We start from the raw sequence: 23,668 nt of genomic DNA, 5'->3' as shown, positions 1-23,668 counted from the left end.
ACATCACACATAGCTTAAGTAGGCAGCAGTACAGTTGGTCCACACGTACATTAAGTCTTTGTATCCACTTTAAGTGCAAACAGTAACTTGTGACACAAATTGTCCTTGAGCACAAACATGTCATTCCTTATATTGAGTGAAACTTGAGACATTCTACACATGGAATCAGTAGTAAAAGGGGAATGTTTTGAGGAGACTGGGCACCAGGACTCATTTAGAAAGGTTCCAGAGACCCCTCTGCACCTCTAGGACTCCTTCAGAAAGGTTCCAGAGACCCCTCTGCACCTCTAGGACTCATTCAGAAAGGTCCCAGGGGGCCCTCAGTACCAGGACTCATTCAGAAAGGTTCCAGAGACCCCTCTGCACCTCTAGGACTCATTCAGAAAGGTCCCAGGGGGCCCTCAGTACCAGGACTCATTCAGAAAGGTTCCAGGGGCCCCTCAGCACCTCTAGGACTCATTCAGAAAGGTTCCAGGGGGCCCTCTGTACCTCTAGGACTGCTTCAGAAATGTTCCAGGGGGCCCTCTGTATCTAGGACTCATTCAGAAAGATTTCGGGGGCCCTCAGCAAAAGGAGGAAACAGTTGAAAGCATTATTTCATTCACAAAAAATATCAGTGTGAAAATTATCACAAGCCGAGTGTGTAAGAGTGACTATTCTGATCATGGTTTCTCTCCCTCTTATCTCACATTCTACAGTATACAGTCTGGGAACCCCTGAGCTTTAAGATCTCATGCAAGACTCAAAATATCACAAATGTACTCTTTTAAGATACAGTACATCATAATTGAAAACTATAATAGATAAATCCTTATAACTGAGATAACTTAATCACATAAATAACTAATGTTTAATTCCGATTCATTATACAGTTTCACTGGAATTCTGTTGCTAGGGAACAGTTTGGATCCTTTAGAATGTTATCGGTATCACTTTGAAACCGTCTACACCAAGTCATTCTCACTTACAGTCATTACCACTCATTTGTGACTTTTATACAGTAATAGCAAATCATATTTATAACATCCATCCATGTTAATAATTAATAACTAGCCTGTAGCAACATTTATAGTAATTTCTGTAATTTAATTACCAACATTTTCTTTTTGTACATTTCCTAAGCACTTAAAAGAATTACAATAAAAAAAAAACATAATACGTTTAATTATTCGATCTTAGGAGTCAGGAAAAATACATTACCCGGAGTATAACTTTTGAAATATCCTGGCCAAATATTACCGGGGGAAAATGGATCAACTCTTCTCAGATAAAGAAGCCCCTAATAACAGTTCCTGAACTGTAATATTTAATTCCCCATCAAAGAGTTAATAACGCTTCCTAATTTCTTGTATTTTAGGTGTAGTACTTCCTGTAGCCAGCAGATGGCTCTGCAAGAACCAGACATATCTCCCTGCGCATTACATAATCATGTCATGAGCAAAGTTGCAGTCCAATTCTCCATCCAATTAGAAACACATTGCTTATCGTTTGTGTACACACACACACTTTACATACAGAAACTATTTGTACAATTTGCTCATGGAAATAAAAACTCCAGGCACAGCCAGGTTAGAATGAACAGCGCTTTGATTCATTTTATGTTTTAAGTCCGAGAGGGGAAGGCAAACAGACACAGAACAGAGACTAAACCAACCATACTCCGCTTACCTTGTGGGAGTGAGTAAATAAAGCTGAGGTTAATTTTAGATCCTCCCATGTCTGTATTAGGCTCCTCCATCTGCAAGCCACCAACACCCCCCCCCCCCCCCCCACCACAGCCAAGCCTGATATTGGCTATGGTCACAAGATACAAAACGTCCCCTTTATGTACATAGCCGACTACACAGTACTCTCATGGTCTCTCGGCCGCTACAGTACAACAAGGAGCGGGGGGGGACGGACGGACACTGATGTCACAAAGCATCTCCACCTGTATTGCACTGGATAAAGGGTTTGTGGATACGGTTACTATGGTTACTCGACAGCATGCCAGAATGTCTCCTCCGGGCTGAATGACCACTCTGTTTGGTCTCCGTCGACCAAGACTCAATTTGTTAAAGAGTTTTCTTTTTTTTTATTATGCTGAATGAGTTATTTCCATTAACTCTAATAAAATTACAATAACATCTCTGGCGAGCACTAGATTTAAAAGAGTCCTCCTGCACGACGGCCCGTGTGCGGAAACACCATTTTACACATTTCTTGTGTTTTATTTGAAGTCTCGATATCGAAGCTTTTTGAAGCTTTTGAAATGAGTTACCTACTTATGAATTATGGTTGCATGTCTCTATGCATTATTTGTCTGAAGTCCTTTTTACTAACTGAATGAATGATTGTATATATATCTCTCTTTTTTGTTTACACCATTATCGCAGAATGATGCTCCTAGTAAATGTTCCCCTCAGGGACAATAAAGTTTATTCTTATCTTATATCCATAAGATATTTTGTTAAGTTAAAACCATCTCAATATAGTTCGACATCTCCTCTCTTAATTGCCTATATTTATTGAGTGCAACATATCATTTTATTGCCTATATTTATGTACCCTGCCCATAACTACCTGCCCTCCCCCATGGTGCCCGAATTTCCCCAAGGAGATCAATAGGGCGGATTGAAGCAGTCCAAATGGCTCGTTTTAAAGGCACAGTTTGTGTTCTCTGTGGACTGAGTGTTTTGATACCATCACAGTATTTATATATCACCTAGACCTGCTTTATAATCAAACATAGTAATGGAAATCTCCCTTTCTGCAATATGGGATCTTTATATCAACGAATTGATTAGTTCACAAAAATCTATGATAATTAGAGAGTCAACAGAGCCTAGAAGTTGCTTGTCCTCAATTACCAAATACTTCCCTCCTGGTCCTACGTCACTTCAATACACAGTGTAGAAGGTAAGAGCTACACACCACACGGTTACTTCCTAGTACACTCATGGAACATGGTTAACAGCTCAGATTTGGTTAGGGGGTGCAAATCGTTTCCGTATGACCATTGTTCTGAGGCAGGGTAGGTGGGGCAGAGTACTGGGCAGAGTTGTGGGCAGGTTCAGCTGGTGGTGTGTCTGGCGCTGTCAGACTATGGTTTCTGGGTCTTCATCCTCCTTGCCTGCCAAGTGATCCGAAGCCATCAAGCTCTGGAGGAGGCTGCTCGGGAAGGCTGGCTTGTACGACCAGTTATTCCTCATGGTTGTGAAAGGGAAGGATGAGGAGAGGCGCACCGAGGACCTGACGTCGTCAGTCTCATCCGGCGGCGTCTGGGCCCTGGCCCTCTGGTGGACGGGCGCAGCACCGCCGGACCCGTAGCGGTCCAGGCGCCTCTGCAGGTCCTGCACCTCGCCTAGCAGGTCGGACACCTTGCTGAGGACGGTGAAGGAGCCGCCGCCGAAGATCTGCACCTCGTGGATCCAGCGGAGGTACCTCTGCATCCACACGCAGACAGAGGGCCCGTCGAGGCGCGGCAGCAGCAGGCCGTGGTAGTCCAGGGGCTTGAGCTGCCAGGCCTCGTAGAACTCCCTGGTGGGGGAGGAGGGTTGCGGAGAGTCCGGGGACAGCATCCAGCGGCTGATGCGCTTCACACGCAGGATCTTCTTCAGGCTGTCCGCCTCGTCCTGGAAGAAGCCCTTCTTCGACTGGGTCTTGAAGGCTGAACTGGGTAGTGACAGCTGTCTCTGGTGCTAGAGACGAGGGAAGATGGTGATTGTTGGGAGCTCTGTTTTATTCAGACAGCTGAAATAATGTCATGTTCTGACAGTGGCTAGTCTTAAGCGATTACAACATATATTCTTTGAATCCACTTTTTCTCCTTATTTTCTATTTTTCTCCCATCCCAATTTCGTATTTCCAATTCTCCCCTCCCCTGTCTTGAACGTTGCTCGCATATGCCCCCCACTGGTCGGTTGTAGGGAGGATAGAAGCCTTGCATCACGTGTCCCATCCGGTACACGAGGAGGCAGCCGGTCACATCTTTTCCAGCGCGGACTCTCATTGGCGAGGTGTAACGTGTGGGAGGCTCACACTACCCTTGCCATTTCCTGTCTCTGCTGTGCAGGCGTCCCCCAACCGACCTGTAGGAGTCGCTGTCCACAACGTCCAGATTACCACCCATCGACTTCCTCCCGCTGACTCTGCCAATTGAGCCAGTATGACGGCCGGCCCAAGCCGGAGGCAATGCTGACACCCGGATTCGAGACCGGAGTCTCTTGCATTGGTGACGAGCGCAATCTCCGCTGCGCCACCCAGCCGCCAAGCGATTACAACATTATAACTTTCTTGGCTTTGTGCATTTGTTCAACATGTTAGACCTCAGTTAAAAGATTTCTTGAGTCTAGATGTAATCCATTTCCTGGAATTGACAGATACCTACAAGTATGTGAGCAGAGCTGTGCCTTGAAACAGAATCGAAAAAATAAATGCATAAAATTTTGTATCCATTTAATTATTATATTTAAATAATAATTTCTTCCATCAATCTTTACCTTAGGCCTGTGTGACTTCCGCACACTCTTGTCCTGCCTGGGTTTCTCAGCATACAGAGGGTTAATGAAGAGATCCTGCGCCTTGCAGTCAAACTGCACCGACCAGTCCCACACGGTGGGGCAGTTCAATGGGCCTCTTTGTGACTGTGGCGACTCGACCTGCCAAGACAAGCAGGCATTGGGGAGTGTGAGTAAGGGTGGATGAACACTACAACACTTCTTACAGATTAATTTTGAGTAAGGTTGGATGAACACTACAAGATTTCTTACAGATTAATTTTGAGTAAGGTTGGATGAACACTACAAGATTTCTTACAGATTAATTTTGAGTAAGGTTGGATGAACACTACAAGATTTCTTACAGATTCTCGTCAAGTAAGGTTGAATGAACACTACAGGATTTCTTACAGATTAATTTTGAGTAAGGGTGGATGAACACTACAAGATTTAGTAGATACTTTTGGAGTAAGGGTGGATGAACACTACAAGATTTAGTAGATACTTTTGGAGTAAGGGTGGATGAACACTACAAGATTTAGTAGATACTTTTGGAGTAAGGGTGGATGAACACTACAAGATTTAGTAGATACTTTTGGAGTAAGGGTGGATGAACACTACAAGATTTAGTAGATACTTTTGGAGTAAGGGTGGATGAACACTACAAGATTTCATAGATACCTTTTGAGTAAGGGTGGATGAACACTAAGATTTCTTACAGATTCTTTTTAAGCATAAAGTTGCTTCCCATACAGATAAGCTGTAGAAGAGGTTTTAATGAGGCTGAATCTTAAAGATCTACAGGAAGAGAGATTTTAATGAGGTAGAACTTTAAAAGATCTACAGTAAGAGGTTTTAATGAGGCAGAGTTTTAAATATGTATGGAAACGGCATTCACTGCATCGCAAGCTTCTGTGATTCAACAAATTTCCAAATGCAACAATCTGATAGACGTTCGATTGACGTCCTAAAGCGCCCTCGTTGGATAGTAGGGATCAAAATCAGATTTTATTGGACAATTTATTTTGGTGTTTGCCCTCAAGGGTAACATTTCATGGGCTTCTTTAAAATCCTGCAGTGTTTTCCACCATGGCAGAGGGCAGGGCTCTGGTCTGCCACAGTAGCGTTAGTGTTACGTCACATCGAGATACAATAGGCCTATAGAGGCAGCTAAGACAGAACCCTACAGTGATGCTATGTGTGGTGGACTCACTGCCAGGCTGGCAGACACTACTACATTACATTCACATGTATTGTCATCATACAGCATAAGTACAGTACAACGGAAAAATACTTGTCTGAATCTACAATACAATAACAATACACAGGACAGGTGTGTAATATACAGTGTGTATACAGTAATACAGTGTAACAAGTGATTACATGGAATATATAACAAAGCTACTGAGTAAAACTGTTAATCTGATGTGTATACAGTAATATTATGTACACATACTATAAATAATGGCTAGTGGTATAACTAAAGAGTATGTATGGGATATATACAGATATTACAGATGTACAGAGTTCAGTGAGATGGCTACATTTAGTAACTGGCATGCTCTACTGGCTAACTGCTCTACTACTGGCTACATTTAGTAACTGCTCTACTACTGGCTACATTTAGTAACTGCTCTACTGGCTACATTTAGTAACTGCTCTACTACTGGCTACATTTAGTAACTGCTCTACTACTGGCTACATTTAGTAACTGCTCTACTACTGGCTACATTTAGTAACTGCTCTACTACTGGCTACATTTAGTAACTGCTCTACTACTGGCTACATTTAGTAACTGCTCTACTACTGGCTACATTTAGTAACTGCTCTACTACTGGCTACATTTAGTAACTGCTCTACTACTGGCTACATTTAGTAACTGCTCTACTACTGGCTACATTTAGTAACTGCTCTACTACTGGCTACATTTAGTAACTGCTCTACTACTGGCTACATTTAGTAACTGGCATGCTCTACTACTGGCTACATTTAGTAACTGGCATGCTCTACTACTGGCTACATTTAGTAACTGGCATGCTCTACTACTGGCTACATTTAGTAACTGGCATGCTCTACTACTGGCTACATTTAGTAACTGGCATGCTCTACTACTGGCTACATTTAGTAATTGGCATGCTACTGGCTACATTTAATAACTGGCATGCTCTACTACTGGCTATATTTAGTAACTGGCATGCTACTGGCTACATTTAATAACTGGCATGCTCTACTACTGGCTACATTTAGTAACTGGCATGCTCTACTACTGGCTACATTTAATAACTGGTATGCTACTGGCTACATTTAGTAACTGGCATGCTACTGGCTACATTTAATAACTGGCATGCTACTGGCTACATTTAATAACTGGCATGCTACTGGCTACATTTAATAACTGGCATGCTCTACTACTGGCTACATTTAGTAACTGGCATGCTCTACTACTGGCTACATTTAGTAACTGGCATGCTCTACTACTGGCTACATTTAGTAACTGGCATGCTCTACTACTGGCTACATTTAGTAACTGGCATGCTCTACTACTGGCTACATTTAGTAACTGGCATGCTACTGGCTACATTTAATAACTGGCATGCTCTACTACTGGCTATATTTAGTAACTGGCATGCTACTGGCTACATTTAATAACTGGCATGCTCTACTACTGGCTACATTTAGTAACTGGCATGCTCTACTACTGGCTACATTTAATAACTGGTATGCTACTGGCTACATTTAATAACTGGCATGCTCTACTACTGGCTACATTTAATAACTGGCATGCTACTGGCTACATTTAATAACTGGCATGCTCTACTACTGGCTACATTTAACACTTTGAGTGCCAACGACGAGATTTCTCATCCTAACTCGCCATGCGTTGAGTGCCAATGACGAGTTCTCGTTATTTAATCGTTATTTCTTTTATTAGCAATATCCATTCATTTTTCATCCATCCAGCCTGACGTTATCATTGGGAATGGCTCTGAGCTCGAAAAGGGCAAATACCGCCCCCTATCGTCTCCCGGATGGTAATGCACATCATTGGATTGGATTGAGTGGCCATGTGCATCAGGAAAATAGTCCGGTCCAGGGTTTCCCCATCTCTGGCAAGCAGTGTCTGTTACCACATTCACTGGGGAGGCTCGGAGCAGCTTTCGATTATGTGTTTCAGACTATAACGTTGGATCAATAAACGCGATCAATATTTGGAATGGCGATCAGGAATTGGATTAATCTTTTTGCAGAACATCTGATGTGAGGTAAGGACTCTATTTTACCAGTATTGGGTTAATCAGATGTTTTTTTCATAGCGATCACAACGTGTCTGTGTGTGTGTGTGTGCTTGTATGACGTTAGCGCTGACCAGGTCATGGATAATAGATTTTTCAGCCCGCTTCTCTAGCGTGCATAAGTACACATATACTATCGATAATCTAGCGTTGATTTGAAAACTATTCATAAATCAGCCGAAAAATTACAACGTGTTTTGTGTATTCCACTAAAGGGCTATTATCGCGGAATTTCTCTGAAATTACTAGAACTCTCCGAAACTACACTCGTATTCAAAACGGTATAAAACGGAAATGTACCAATGAAAAAACAATTTCGTACATGTTGACTGCAAGCAAGTCATTGATAAGCGAGGGGTGTTTTACACCCATAGCCATAAATTAAGATATAGTTTAAGCGTTCGCAAATATCCCCGACATCCCATTGACTAAAGCGCTGGCACTCAAAGGGGTTATCTGGGCAAAGGGGTGTGGCACCAAATGTGTTAATAACTGGCATGCTCTACTACTGGCTACATTTAGTAACTGGCATGCTCTACTACTGGCTACATTTAGTAACTGGCATGCTACTGGCTACATTTAATAACTGGCATGCTCCACTACTGGCTACATTTTGTAACTGCTCTACTACTGCCTACATTTAGTAACTGGCATGCTACTGCCTACATTTAGTAACTGGCATGCTCTACTACTGGCTACATTTAGTAACTGGCATGCTCTACTACTGGCTACATTTAGTAACTGGCATGCTCTACTACTGGCTACATTTAGTAACTGGCATGCTCTACTAGTGAGTGTGTGACTGTTCAATCAAAACCTGTAAATATGAATTCATAGCCAGAGTGATTATCTATGTGTACCAATCTATCTGTAACAGAAGTGTATTGTGATTTGTGTAATTTGTAATAGTATAGTAATAGTAATTACCAACATTAGATTGTTATATATATAATACATTTTAGTCAGTTAATCGTTATTTCATTTGGTTACAGAAATCATTTGTTAGTATGGTAAGTTTCCTTTGATTATTATTTTCTGTTATAATGAATAGTTGTACTGCTTGTATCCCCCAGATCCAGAAGTGCTTGTAAGCAATAAAGTCATCATGATGAATTGAAAATGGGGGACCCTGATGTAAACAAGACGAAAGTCTTTCTCTGGTCTGCATCCCCATAACAATTGTGTGTATTGAGCTGTACTGTATTGTACCCATTCTGCAATCTGTTAATAAAGTTTTCAATCAATCAATCAATCATCATTGAATCGACATCAGAGCTGTGCGAACTGTCATCATTCCACCACCATCATCAAACACAACGCAGAGACTGTTGGCTGTTAGCAATGTAAAAAGATATTCAACGGGGTATTAACTACCGTAATTCCTCTAATAGTAACCCCGGCTTGTATTTGTTTCAACTGTAGCGGGTACCAGGCTTGTATTAGGAGGAGGCCTGTATAAGAGGGAGGCCTATATTTCAAATTTTCAAACGGATCATAATGAATAAATCAACATTTTGTGTCAATTTGAACCCAGTAAAATGTACTGGGTTCATTTATTGAAACCAAGTACTGTATGAAATAGTAAACAGTGCAATTACAGGTGGTCACTGGTCATTTCAACGTTTTCAAAGTGAAATCAAGTAACTAGCTCAGTATGCAGCTCAGTATATTAGTAACCCGGCTTGTATTAGGAGGCCGGCTTATAATTGCTTAGCTCAAGAGCGCACCCGGCCATTAATAGAGACCCGGCTTGTATTTGAGACCCGGTTACTATTAGAGGAATTACGGTATGTACAGTATAAACAGAGAAGATTAACCCCTGTTAGACATGCACTACTAACATCATGTTTAACTGGTGGTGCGCCTGTGTGCCCGTGCACATGGCCAAATGCTCCCGCGCACATCTGAAATCAGTCGCGCACAAAACGTTTGTGTAAAATTTTTTTATAAAAAACGTTTGTTTGGATGCACGTAATTCACACGTTCTGGGGCCCCCAACATAGCACTCGCTCTAATTGGCTAGCTCTTCGATACGATCCAACCTATTGCGTGGCACCACAGAAAGACGTTTTAGTATCGGCGTCTGTGATTTGCCTAAACGTTTGGCGCTTCCTGAATCTGCAGCAGCCGTAGTGGACGGCGAGTGCAAAATAATAATGACGACTAGTCAGCCTCCTAAAAAAAACAAAGTTAATACGACTCACACCGCCGCCGCCAACCCAGCCAAAGTAAGGAGGAAAGTGCTCTCTTTTAAGACTGAATGGCTGGCGCAGTTTGTGCAAATAGACGGACAACATGTGCAACTGGGAGATGTTTTTTCTTTTTCGGAGGAGAAAGGAGTTCTCTGCAAAACATGTTGCGAGGCAAAAGTTTCAGGTGACTTTTCTGAAGGGAAAAAATGGGACGAATGGAAAATGGACTACCTCAAACGCCACCTTCTGAACAAAACGCACCATAATGCTGCTGGAATTTTACAGAGACGTAATAGGGTTGGACTTGGAATCGGTAAGTTGCTGCTGCAGAATGAAGAGGAAAGACGTGACAGGAATGAGCAGTTGCAAAAGAACAGATCTGACAGCCAGCAAGTGAAAGTGCTCATTGACAATGTACTACTCGGCATACAAATGAACGCATCAATGCTGTCTGTTCAACAGATCCATGATCATGTGGCAAAATATGTGAGTATCCCAGAACACTGGTGGAGCAAGAACTATGCCTTTGAGTTTGTGAAGTCAATCAATGCAATTGTACAGAATGAGACTATGTGCAATATTCAAAATGCCCCGTTTCATACCTTGATAGTAGATGAGAGCACAGACATCACAGTGCACAAAATGCTAGTTCTGTATATAAAATACAGGGAGGAAAATGATGTCAACTACAAAACTGAGTTTGGTGACATCATTCAGTTAACGTCATGCACTGCTCCAGCTATTGTTGAGGCCATCACGCAGTTTTATTCCAAACATACATGCAGAGAATGGTGATGCCGACCTCTGATGGTGCCTCAGTAATGCTAGGAAAGCACAATGGAGTTGCAGCTATATTGAGACGCCAAATAGCACATCTCACAGAACAACACTGTGTGGCCCACAAAGAGGACTTGGGCATTGATGATGCTTGGAAACATGTGCCTTTGATGCGAGAAGTGGAAACTCTTCTTAGAAGTGTATACAACATGTTCTCCCGGTCAGCAGTAAAGAAGGGCAGATTTGAGGAACTAGCAGAGGTCCTTGATGAGGATACACTGTCATTCAGGCCTTTGAATGAAGTGCGATGGCTGTCACGCAACCAAGCTGTAAATGCTGTTCTGAGAAACGACACTGTTCTTGAAGAATACTGCAGAAGAGTCGGTGATGAAGGAGATCCAGTGGCAAAATACTGCTACAAAAAGCTGAGTGATCCAAAGTACAAGGTTACACTCACTGCTCTTGGAGATGTATTGAGCGAGCTGGCACAACTCTGCCTTTCTCTCAAAAAAATTTACCTGACAGTGATGGAAGGGCATTGCCTTGCAAGAGCCAAGATTGAGAAGCTGCGTTCACAGTACCTGAATGATGCAGGGCCTCAGTGGAGTGACGGGGTCAAAGAGGTGATGAGGGCCTCAGAAGCAGATGGGGATACTATTACCAGGGATATGATCCTGTTTATTCACAGCCTGTGTGATCACCTGGATGCTCGCTTTTGACTATGGAGCATCAGATGTTGCTGTGCTGGCAAAGAAATACCAGGCCATTCTCCTCCCAGAGTCTATGGATGCCATTAACCATGAATATGCTGATTTAAAGTACATTGTGAGACACAAACTGAAACAAAATACAATCAGCACATTCTCACATATGGTGGCTGCAACACTTAGATGTGAGGAGTTGAGCAACGTCTCACAGCTTGTGGACATTTGTGGGACATTTCAAGCGTCCAATGCAGACTGTGAAAGAGGGTTTAGCTTGATGAATCGTATCAAAACAACATCAAGAAATCATCTTGAAGTGGAACATCTAGACGAGTTGATGCAAATCAAGTCAAGGCTACAAGCAGACACAGACGGTGCCACCACCATCAGCCTGGACAAGGTGTACAACCACTGGAGAACTGAGAAGGACAGACGGGAAAGATAAGGTAACATATTAGTTCCTGATCAGATATGTGCGTGTTATACTGTCTATCACTCATTAGGAATTATCATCTGAATCATTAAGAGCTTGTTTTTATCAATTGTATAACTGCTAATATTAACATAATTTTGTTTAGTCATGTTTGTATTTTCTAGACCAAGACAATTTCAAGACTACAGTATTAACACTTTAATCGCCGAAAACACTGGGCAGCGTCTTTCCCCGCCATGCTCATTCTGCCGAAGACGCTGGGCAGCGTATTTGATATCAATATTTCAAAAATCTGTGATCGAAATCATATTTCTCCCCCGGAGACATGATATGTACTGTTGAGCCCCTCTCAACTCTCAAACGGTTCAAGAGCGCCATCTGGTGGCCGATCGGCGGATCGCCCAAACAGGAAGTGATGCGGATGAAGTGGTGCTCACCCATATTTCGTCCGGGCACTCGCTATCGTTAGCGGGACTCCATCTTGACACACTGGACATCGATCGATTGCAAATAACTCCATAAACAACATGATTTGGACGTATATACTATTATACAACCTGGAAATGGATCGGATATTTCTACATCCCATAATAGGAATATTTCAGTTCCACGCTCATCGTCCAACGGCGCGAGGAAGATACGGTAAGATCCAGCGTTATTTTTTAACGTGTTCGATATAAACTGCTCTGATGATCATATCACCCACACTAGATGAATGATATAACGTTTGCCACGGAATTATAAACGACCCCCCGCCCATCCGGTCAACATCAGATCATACTTAGTAACTCCTAGAAGCACGTCCAGTTGACATTTTTTATCTCACACAGATTCCTATCAAACTGTATTTCATCATCAATATAATGCATTTGGGGCTATAAATCAAGTTCTGGAGAAAGCTGCAGAAAACGATAAAAACATACTTATACTTTAGACCGTATTTTAGTATGAATATGTGAATGAAAAAGTATAACGTTGCTACACCCTGAACAATAGATATAGGACGTTGAATGGGCCATAGTAATGTCAATTTAGCAATACAATTTAAAAAGTTATAGCCCTGCAAAGAAGGGGAACTTCTCCATGTTAAATAGGGCTGGCGAGGGATGGTAAATTATGAATTTAACCCAGGCGATCAAAGTGTTAACAATAACACAAACATGTGTGTTTTGAACTTGGCAAAAATCTGACGTTAGAAGATTAATTACTAATTACTCTATTCTATTCTACTCTACTCTGTTTCCCAGAAGAAGCGGACCAGACCAGAGGAGAAGTGGCTTCTGCTGACTTTGGATAACTATTTATTCTTTCGTTTTTTTGAGGAACAGAGAGTAAACAAGTGACTATTTTCTGATGTGCAGTGTGCACACAGACTAACAGAAAGGACTAAGAGCTAAGAGCCTATAAGACCAGACCAGAGGAGAAGAGCTGCCTTTGGATTATTTTATTTATTATTTTATTTATTTTTTGAGGAACAGAAGAGTAAACAAGTTACTATTTTCTGATGTGCAGTGTTCTGATGTGCAGTGTGCACACAGACTAACAGAAAGGACTAAGTAAGAACTAAGACCAGACCAGAGGAGAAGAGCTGCCTTTGGATTATTCTATTTATTATTTTATTATTTTTTGAGGAACAGAGGAGTAAACAAGTGACTCTTTTCTGATGTGCAGTGTTCTGATGTGCAGTGTTCTGATATGCAGTGTTCTGATGTGCAGTGTTCTGATGTGCAGTGTTCTGATGTGCAGTGTTCTGATGTGCAGTGTTCTGATGTGCAGTGTTCTGATGTGCAGGTGTTCTGATGTGCAGTGTTCTCATGTGCAGTGTTCTGATGTGCAGTGTTCTGATGTGCAGTGTTCTGATGTGCAGTGTTCTGATGTGCAGGTGTTCTTATGTGCAGTGTGCACACAGACTAACATAAAGGACTAAGTAAGAGCTAAGACCAGACCAGAGGAGTCTGGAAACAAGTGACATTTTTCTGATGTGTATCTGAATAACAGAAAGGAGGAATGAAGCAGAGGGGAAGGTGAGAGGTTTAGAGGGAGAGAGGGAGAGAGAGAGAGAAGAGGGAGGGAGGACGTTGCTCTGTATCGTCAATGGTCAAATAAATATTTTATTAAGGAATATATGCCTTTTTGTATTATTTCTGTGTATCAGCTAAATGTGTAGATTTTTATGTTAGACATTGAGGTAAATAATTTTTTACAAACCGCCGCTTATCAACCAACCGGTTAATCGGCAGGTGACGTATGTTGCTCAGTAGTTGCTGATGTCTGCTCAGGAGGTTTGAGTGTTTGCTCAGACCGAATAATTTGAGGGAACATTGGTGGTGTGGTATGGCTACTGCTATTAACATAATGTTTAATTGCTGGTATGGCTACTGCTATTAGCATAATGTTTAACTGGTGGTATGGTATGACTACTGCTATTAGCATAATGTTTAACTGCTGGCATGGCTACTGCTATTAGCATAATGTTTAACTGGTGGTATGGCTACTATTAACATAATGTTTAACTGCTGGTATGGCTACTGCAGTGCTATTAGCATAATGTTTAACTGGTGGTATGGTATGACTACTGCTATTAGCATAATGTTTAACTGGTGGTATGGCTACTATTAACATAATGTTTAACTGCTGGTATGGCTACTGCAGTGCTATTAGCATAATGTTTAACTGGTGGTATGGTATGACTACTGCTATTAGCATAATGTTTAACTGCTGGCATGGCTACTGCTATTAGCATAATGTTTAACTGGTGGTATGGCTACTATTAGCATAATGTTTAACTGGTGGTATTTTATTACTACTTCTATTAACTAGTGCTGTCAGGCGATAAAAAAAAATGTATCTAATTAATTACAGGATTTGTAATTAATTAATCTAATTAATCACATTTTAATCGCATAACCATTTTAGGCCTGATATTCTATAATCATATTTCAAATTGCATGTGTCCGGATTGCAGAATTCAGTACTGTATCTACAAAACCTTCTTCCCTTTATTCATTTGCTTAGATTTTTCAGGTCTGGTCAGTTTTAGCATGGTGTTATTCACAGTGAAAGATAAAAAAATTAAAATAAAAAATTTAATTGATATTCTCATTTGGTTCATTACAATTTACTCAAGCCTAGTAACAGACACAGTATTTCTGACACTGGGAATACATTCCCTGAGATCCATAGATGTCCCTAGAATCAGATACCAAGAACATGCAAATGAACCATTTAAAAAAAAAAATCTGTAATAAATGTTTATTTTACGTTCTTATGGAATGAATGAGATAAACTAAAATAAAAATAAAAGGGTTATTAATTTTGCGTACATTTTCATAACGCGATAATTTGCTGTGTAATTAATTAATCTAATTAACGCGATAAACTGACAGCCCTACTATTAACATAATGTTTAACTGGTGGTATGGTATGGCTACTGCTATTAACATAATGTTTAACTGGTGGTATGGTATGGCTACTGCTATTAACATAATGTTTAACTGGTGGTATGGTATGACTACTGCTATTAGCATAATGTTTAACTGGTGGTATGGTATGACTACTGCTATTAGCATAATGTTTAACTGGTGGTATGGTATGACTACTGCTATTAACATAATGTTTAACTGGTGGTATGGTATGACTACTGCTATTAACATAATGTTTAACTGGTGGTATGGTATGACTACTGCTATTAACATAATGTTTAACTGGTGGTATGGTATGACTACTGCTATTAGCATAATGTTTAACTGGTGGTATGGTATGACTACTTCTATTAACATAATGTTTAACTGGTGGTATGGTATGACTACTGCTATTAGCATAATGTTTAACTGGTGGTATGGTACTGTGAGTTGAACAGGATGGTATTGTATGGACAGCAGAAGGCTGGTACCTTGAGGATGGAGGCTCTGTGGTACTGCGAGTTGAACAGGATGGTATTGTATGGACAGCAGAAGGCTGGTACCTTGAGGATGGAGGCTCTGTGGTACTGTGAGTTGAACAGGAAGGTATTGTATGGACAGCAGAAGGCTGGTACCTTGAGGACGGAGGCTCTGTGGTACTGTGAGTTGGACAGGAAGGTATTGTATGAACAGCAGAAGGCTGGTACCTTGAGGAAGGCTGGTACCTTGAGGATGGAGGCTCTGTGGTACTGTGAGTTGAACAGGAAGGTATTGTGTGGACAGCAGAAGGCTGGTACCTTGAGGACGGAGGCTCTGTGGTACTGTGAGTTGAACAGGAAGGTATTGTATGGACAGCAGAAGGCTGGTACCTTGAGGATGGAGGCTCTGTGGTACTGTGAGTTGAACAGGAAGGTATTGTATGAACAGCAGAAGGCTGGTACCTTGAGGACGGAGGCTCTGTGGTACTGTGAGTTGAACAGGAAGGTATTGTATGGACAGCAGAAGGCTGGTACCTTGAGGACGGAGGCTCTGTGGTACTGTGAGTTGGACAGGAAGGTATTGTATGGACAGCAGAAGGCTGGTACCTTGAGGACGGAGGCTCTGTGGTACTGTGAGTTGAACAGGATGGTATTGTATGGACAGCAGAAGGCTGGTACCTTGAGGACGGAGGCTCTGTGGTACTGTGAGTTGAACAGGAAGGTATTGTATGGACAGCAGAAGGCTGGTACCTTGAGGACGGAGGCTCTGTGGTACTGTGAGTTGAACAGGAAGGTATTGTATGGACAGCAGAAGGCTGGTACCTTGAGGACGGAGGCTCTGTGGTACTGTGAGTTGGACAGGAAGGTATTGTATGGACAGCAGAAGGCTGGTACCTTGAGGACGGAGGCTCTGTGGTACTGTGAGTTGGACAGGAAGGTATTGTATGGACAGCAGAAGGCTGGTACCTTGAGGACGGAGGCTCTGTGGTACTGCGAGTTGAACAGGAAGGTATGGAAGACGGGGACATGCAGGCTGTCAGACAGCACCGTCAGGTAGGTCTCTGAGAACTGGAACGCAGGGCTGTGCTGATGGAGGAGCTGCCATACACACTCCAAGAAGAGAAGGAAGACGGGAGACACATTCTGGGAGAAGAGGAGAGAGGGAGGAAAGAGTCAAATGTGGAAGACAGGAGAGGGGAGGTGAATGTAGGAGGGATGAGAAAGAAAGGAAAGAAGAGGTGAAGACAGAAGGAGAGCAGAGGGGAGGAGAATAGAGAGGAGAGGAGCGGAGAATAGAGGAGAGGACGGGCAGTTTACAACCAAGGCAGCTTTCATTCATTCATCAACTGTTATCTAATCTAATTAGATCTCAAACACCCAAATCGAATACAATCTCAAACACCCAAATCGAATGAGATCTCAAAGACAAAGGACCTTCTCATTTAATTGCATGGGTTTTACTATTAACAATTAATCGTTCAAAGATTTGGAGTAATTCTAGCCGTATGGTGGCTTACAAAAAGCTACTCAGCTTAAACTTAGTTTAGGTCCCGTTCTGATCTCAACCAGAACCTACCTCCTTGTCTTTCAGGTGCAGCTGGTTGCAGCGGTCGAGGAAGCCATGTCCACCTGCCACCCACTCCTTCTGGACCAGGCTCTGGAAGCCTGTCAAGGTCCGGTAGAACGGGTCCAGCATCAGCTGGGCCAGACTGGAGATCACACAGCAGAGGTCCGAACCAGACTCCTCTGGGACGCAAAGACAGTAAATAAACCCAGATCAGACAAGTGTATTTACCGGTACATGAAAATTAAAAGGGATAGTTTTACATGAAAGGAATGTGGTATATTTTAAAACAAGGCCTATGTTTGTTATTTTCAGCTGGACAGGTGAAGAAGTTCTAACCTCAGATGTCCTCTCTGTGTGTAAATTCTTAACCTAGGGGGTCAACGTGAGGGTAACGTGTCAAGTACTAATTTATGTACTATTGTATGTACCAATTTATGTACTATGAAGTGCAATAATTCTCCCTAAAAGAGCCTTAGGGGCTGGATAGCATTGATCTATATTAAGGCTGGGAGTGGTTTTGTTTTGGTCGCGCAGTCTCACGGGAGATAAAAGGGACGGTGTTAGCACTCTCAGTCAGTCAACTCATTGTGTGGTTTCGATGTTTTGGTTTGAGCTGAACTCATCATTTGTTTAAATGATTACGATGTATATCCAATAAAGTTTGTTGAAACGGATGGTTCTTCTCTCATATTATTCTTCAAAGAGAAACTACAGGAGCACATTTTGAGAAATATACTTATTTCAAATTTTCAAAGCATGTTTCAATGAACAGATAGAGGGCGCAATATAACTATGATGAGGAGGCGACTACCTCTGTCTGGAAAATAAGCGAGGGGAAAAAACACGAGTGACGGCAACTTGCAAAATTAAGCAGACTAAGAGAAGCGTTGTGAAGGATGTCTATGTTTTTCAATGTGTATATAATGTATATATATCGGTGGGTGACAGCATCTACTCAGACGGATCTATAGATCTTAAAAGTAGGGCAGCCAGTTCTGTGTCTCCACGGTTGCATCACGTGTCCCCTCCGGTACACGAGGAGGCAGCCTGTCGCATCTTTTCACCGCAACAGCTCAATCTCTGTGGCGAGGAGTAACGCGTGGGAGGCTCACGCTGCCCCCGATACTTCCTGTTTCCGCCGTACCGGCGTCACCCAACCGACCTGTAGGAGTCGCTGTCCACAACGTCCAATCCCCACGCACCGGCTTTCCCACCCTCTAACACTGCCAATTGTGTTAGTATGACGGCCGGCCAGCCGGTAGCAACACCGAGAGCTGGGCTCGATACCAGCATCTCCTGCGTTAGTGGCGAGCGTCTTGCCCACTGCGCCACTCAGCCGCCTATGTTCTATGTAGGCTATCTTGTTGCAAAAAAATTAATTTAATAATAATAATACTATCCTCATTAAAAATACTATTGTTGCCTCGTTAGGTTGTTTTCAGCGTTTTATGCGTGTAATCTGTTATTTAGTTAGGCCTATTGGACATTTTCGTCGACATAAGTAGATTTTTCGTTTTTGTTTATTTATTAAGTTAATATAAAACAGTGTTTAGAACATTGTTGAGTTTGTTAAATACATGCTTTTGATATCTTTAACCACTTAACGTTCTGACGACCCGCCCTTGTTTGATGTCATCCCGCTGTTGGCTTCGTTAGTACAGTTGGTTGTTTTCAGCGTTTTATGCGCGTAATCTGTTATTTAGTTAGGCCCATTGGACATACTGTAATAAATAAAAATAAAAAATCTACTTAAGTTCATATAAAACCGCGTTTAGAACATTTTAGAATTTGTTAAATACATGCTTTAGATTTTTTTAAGTGGCGAGTGACTTTTTTTATTTGTCACATTATGCAGCTTGTCCACTTAAAGTTGACACAAATGTGTTTTAACATGTCCTCTACATTTAGGTTTCATGTGCCATGCAATGTTGCGAGAATGCAATATATCGCTACTGCGGAAATAAACCTTTTGATTGAGGAAACAAATACATTTGTTATTGTTTGGTAAATTGGGTATTTTGTTACAATTAATCGATTCATTGATTGTTAACGTTATCAATGATCGAGTAAGGAACGTGCTTACAATTTGCAACCCTAGTAGTTTCATCATACCTACCCATTATGAGTTTGGTTTGGTTTAGTTTCATCATACCTACCCATTATGAGGACATTGGTGTTTTCCTTTTCCAGGCACTCCACCACCTCCACCGCCTTCTGGAGACACTGCCTGGAATACGCAAAGTACAATTAATAACCAAATGAATAATTCCTGTTTGTTTGGTTTGTTTGATATTCAGCTGGTATTCAGACGATTCAGACAATTTCCCCAATCAACGATCTGCGGTACTGAACTGCAGCAGGACAGTAGCTCTGGTATTGAACTGCAGCAGGACAGTAGCTCTGGTACTGAACTGCAGCAGGACAGTAGCTCTGGTATTGAACTGCAGCAGGACAGTAGCTCTGGTACTGAACTGCAGCAGGACAGTAGCTCTGGTACTGAACTGCAGCAGGACAGTAGCTCTGGTACTGAACTGCAGCAGGACAGTAGCTCTGGTACTGAACTGCAGCAGGACAGTAGCTCTGGTATTGAACTGCAGCAGGACGGTAGCTCTGGTACTGAACTGCAGCAGGACAGTAGTTCTGGTATTGAACTGCAGCAGGACGGTAGCTCTGGTACTGAACTGCAGCAGGACAGTAGTTCTGGTATTGAACTGCAGCAGGACGGTAGCTCTGGTATTGAACTGCAGCAGGACGGTAGCTCTGGTATTGAACTGCAGCAGGACGGTAGCTCTGGTACTGAACTGCAGCAGGACAGTAGTTCTGGTATTGAACTGCAGCAGGACGGTAGCTCTGGTACTGAACTGCAGCAGGACAGTAGTTCTGGTATTGAACTGCAGCAGGACGGTAGCTCTGGTACTGAACTGCAGCAGGACAGTAGTTCTGGTATTGAACTGCAGCAGGACGGTAGCTCTGGTATTGAACTGCAGCAGGACGGTAGCTCTGGTATTGAACTGCAGCAGGACGGTAGCTCTGGTACTGAACTGCAGCAGGACAGTAGTTCTGGTATTGAACTGCAGCAGGACGGTAGCTCTGGTACTGAACTGCAGCAGGACAGTAGTTCTGGTATTGAACTGCAGCAGGACGGTAGCTCTGGTATTGAACTGCAGCAGGACAGTAGCTCTGGTATTGAACTGCAGCAGGACAGTAGTTCTGGTATTGAACTGCAGCAGGACGGTAGCTCTGGTATTGAACTGCAGCAGGACAGTAGCTCTGGTATTGAACTGCAGCAGGACAGTAGCTCTGGTACTGAACTGCAGCAGGACAGTAGCTCTGGTATTGAACTGCAGCAGGACAGTAGCTCTGGTATTGAACTGCAGCAGGACAGTAGCTCTGGTACTGAACTGCAGCAGGACGGTAGCTCTGGTATTGAACTGCAGCAGGACAGTAGCTCTGGTATTGAACTGCAGCAGGACAGTAGCTCTGGTACTGAACTGCAGCAGGACGGTAGCTCTGGTATTGAACTGCAGCAGGACAGTAGCTCTGGTATTGAACTGCAGCAGGACGGTAGCTCTGGTACTGAACTGCAGCAGGACGGTAGCTCTGGTACTGAACTGCAGCAGGACAGTAGCTCTGGTATTGAACTGCAGCAGGACAGTAGCTCTGGTATTGAACTGCAGCAGGACAGTAGCTCTGGTACTGAACTGCAGCAGGACAGTAGCTCTGGTATTGAACTGCAGCAGGACAGTAGCTCTGGTATTGAACTGCAGCAGGACAGTAGCTCTGGTATTGAACTGCAGCAGGACGGTAGCTCTGGTATTGAACTGCAGCAGGAGGGTAGCTCTGGTATTGAACTGCAGCAGGACAGTAGCTCTGGTATTGAACTGCAGCAGGACAGTAGCTCTGGTACTGAACTGCAGCAGGACAGTAGCTCTGGTACTGAACTGCAGCAGGACGGTAGCTCTGGTACTGAACTGCAGCAGGACGGTAGCTCTGGTACTGAACTGCAGCAGGACAGTAGTTCTGGTACTGAACTGCAGCAGGACGGTAGCTCTGGTATTGAACTGCAGCAGGACGGTAGCTCTGGTACTGAACTGCAGCAGGACGGTAGCTCTGGTACTGAACTGCAGCAGGACGGTAGCTCTGGTACTGAACTGCAGCAGGACAGTAGCTCTGGTATTGAACTGCAGCAGGACAGTAGCTCTGGTATTGAACTGCAGCAGGACGGTAGCTCTGGTACTGAACTGCAGCAGGACAGTAGCTCTGGTACTGAACTGCAGCAGGACAGTAGCTCTGGTATTGAACTGCAGCAGGACAGTAGCTCTGGTACTGAACTGCAGCAGGACAGTAGCTCTGGTATTGAACTGCAGCAGGACGGTAGCTCTGGTACTGAACTGCAGCAGGACAGTAGTTCTGGTATTGAACTGCAGCAGGACGGTAGCTCTGGTATTGAACTGCAGCAGGACAGTAGCTCTGGTATTGAACTGCAGCAGGACAGTAGCTCTGGTATTGAACTGCAGCAGGACAGTAGCTCTGGTACTGAACTGCAGCAGGACAGTAGCTCTGGTATTGAACTGCAGCAGGACAGTAGCTCTGGTACTGAACTGCAGCAGGACAGTAGTTCTGGTACTGAACTGCAGCAGGACGGTAGCTCTGGTATTGAACTGCAGCAGGACAGTAGCTCTGGTATTGAACTGCAGCAGGACAGTAGCTCTGGTATTGAACTGCAGCAGGACAGTAGCTCTGGTATTGAACTGCAGCAGGACGGTAGCTCTGGTACTGAACTGCAGCAGGACAGTAGCTCTGGTATTGAACTGCAGCAGGACGGTAGCTCTGGTATTGAACTGCAGCAGGACAGTAGCTCTGGTACTGAACTGCAGCAGGACAGTAGTTCTGGTATTGAACTGCAGCAGGACAGTAGCTCTGGTATTGAACTGCAGCAGGACAGTAGCTCTGGTATTGAACTGCAGCAGGACAGTAGCTCTGGTACTGAACTGCAGCAGGACAGTAGCTCTGGTATTGAACTGCAGCAGGACGGTAGCTCTGGTACTGAACTGCAGCAGGACAGTAGCTCTGGTATTGAACTGCAGCAGGACAGTAGCTCTGGTATTGAACTGCAGCAGGACGGTAGCTCTGGTATTGAACTGCAGCAGGACGGTAGCTCTGGTACTGAACTGCAGCAGGACAGTAGCTCTGGTATTGAACTGCAGCAGGACAGTAGCTCTGGTACTGAACTGCAGCAGGACGGTAGCTCTGGTATTGAACTGCAGCAGGACAGTAGCTCTGGTACTGAACTGCAGCAGGACAGTAGCTCTGGTATTGAACTGCAGCAGGACAGTAGCTCTGGTATTGAACTGCAGCAGGACAGTAGCTCTGGTATTGAACTGCAGCAGGACAGTAGCTCTGGTACTGAACTGCAGCAGGACAGTAGCTCTGGTACTGAACTGCAGCAGGACAGTAGCTCTGGTATTGAACTGCAGCAGGACAGTAGCTCTGGTATTGAACTGCAGCAGGACGGTAGCTCTGGTATTGAACTGCAGCAGCACAGTAGCTCTGGTACTGAACTGCAGCAGGACAGTAGCTCTGGTACTGAACTGCAGCAGGACAGTAGCTCTGGTATTGAACTGCAGCAGGACAGTAGCTCTGGTACTGAACTGCAGCAGGACAGTAGCTCTGGTATTGAACTGCAGCAGGACAGTAGCTCTGGTATTGAACTGCAGCAGGACAGTAGCTCTGGTATTGAACTGCAGCAGGACAGTAGCTCTGGTATTGAACTGCAGCAGGACAGTAGCTCTGGTATTGAACTGCAGCAGGACAGTAGCTCTGGTATTGAACTGCAGCAGGACAGTAGCTCTGGTATTGAACTGCAGCAGGACAGTAGCTCTGGTATTGAACTCATCTCATCACCTCTTCCAACTCCTCCCCTCTGGTAGAAGGTTTAGGTCACTAGGTAGTCGCACGGTTAGGTTCAACAACAGTTTCTTCCCCAAGGCCATACAATTACTCAACTCCAACTCATCCTAATTTCACCCCCTGCTGTTATGTTCTGCATGTTATGTTATGTTATGTTGATGTTGATGTTATGTTGTGTTCCATGTGGTGTATTGTCGCAGCTACCACCTGCACCGTGCTCAAATTCCACCGGCCTGGCCGTGTGGCAATAAAAGAAACTTGAACTTGAACTGCAGCAGGACAGTAGCTCTGGTATTGAACTGCAGCAGGACAGTAGCTCTGGTATTGAACTGCAGCAGGACAGTAGCTCTGGTATTGAACTGCAGCAGGACAGTAGCTCTGGTATTGAACTGCAGCAGGACAGTAGCTCTGGTATTGAACTGCAGCAGGACAGT

At 43.5% G+C, this 23,668-nt stretch overlaps 1 protein-coding gene across 2 annotated transcripts in view; it reads right to left on the bottom strand.

Annotated features, from left to right (window-relative positions):
• Positions 1–1,776: 1,776 nt before the first annotated feature.
• mtmr12 (myotubularin related protein 12) overlaps positions 1,777–23,668 on the bottom strand; it is a gene marked incomplete at its 5' end in the record, with an annotated part of 98,665 nt that continues 76,773 nt past the window's right edge. The window contains 5 exons of one of the 2 annotated variants that reach the window (XM_084307914.1): positions 1,777–3,680; positions 4,482–4,640; positions 16,724–16,900; positions 17,334–17,503; positions 19,481–19,551. In XM_084307914.1, coding sequence (XP_084164040.1) covers positions 3,078–3,680; positions 4,482–4,640; positions 16,724–16,900; positions 17,334–17,503; positions 19,481–19,551 — 1,180 coding nt within the window. In that variant the 3' untranslated portion in view covers positions 1,777–3,077. The remainder of the gene's footprint in view (positions 3,681–4,481; positions 4,641–16,723; positions 16,901–17,333; positions 17,504–19,480; positions 19,552–23,668) is intronic. The other variant, XM_084307913.1, reaches the window with a different exon arrangement.

Source organism: Notolepis coatsorum, assembly GCF_963971535.1.
Source record: "Notolepis coatsorum genome assembly, chromosome: 2".
NCBI lineage: Eukaryota > Metazoa > Chordata > Actinopteri > Aulopiformes > Paralepididae > Notolepis > Notolepis coatsorum.
Note: the sequence above shows the minus strand (reverse complement) of the source record. Positions and strands in the feature narration are given on the sequence as shown.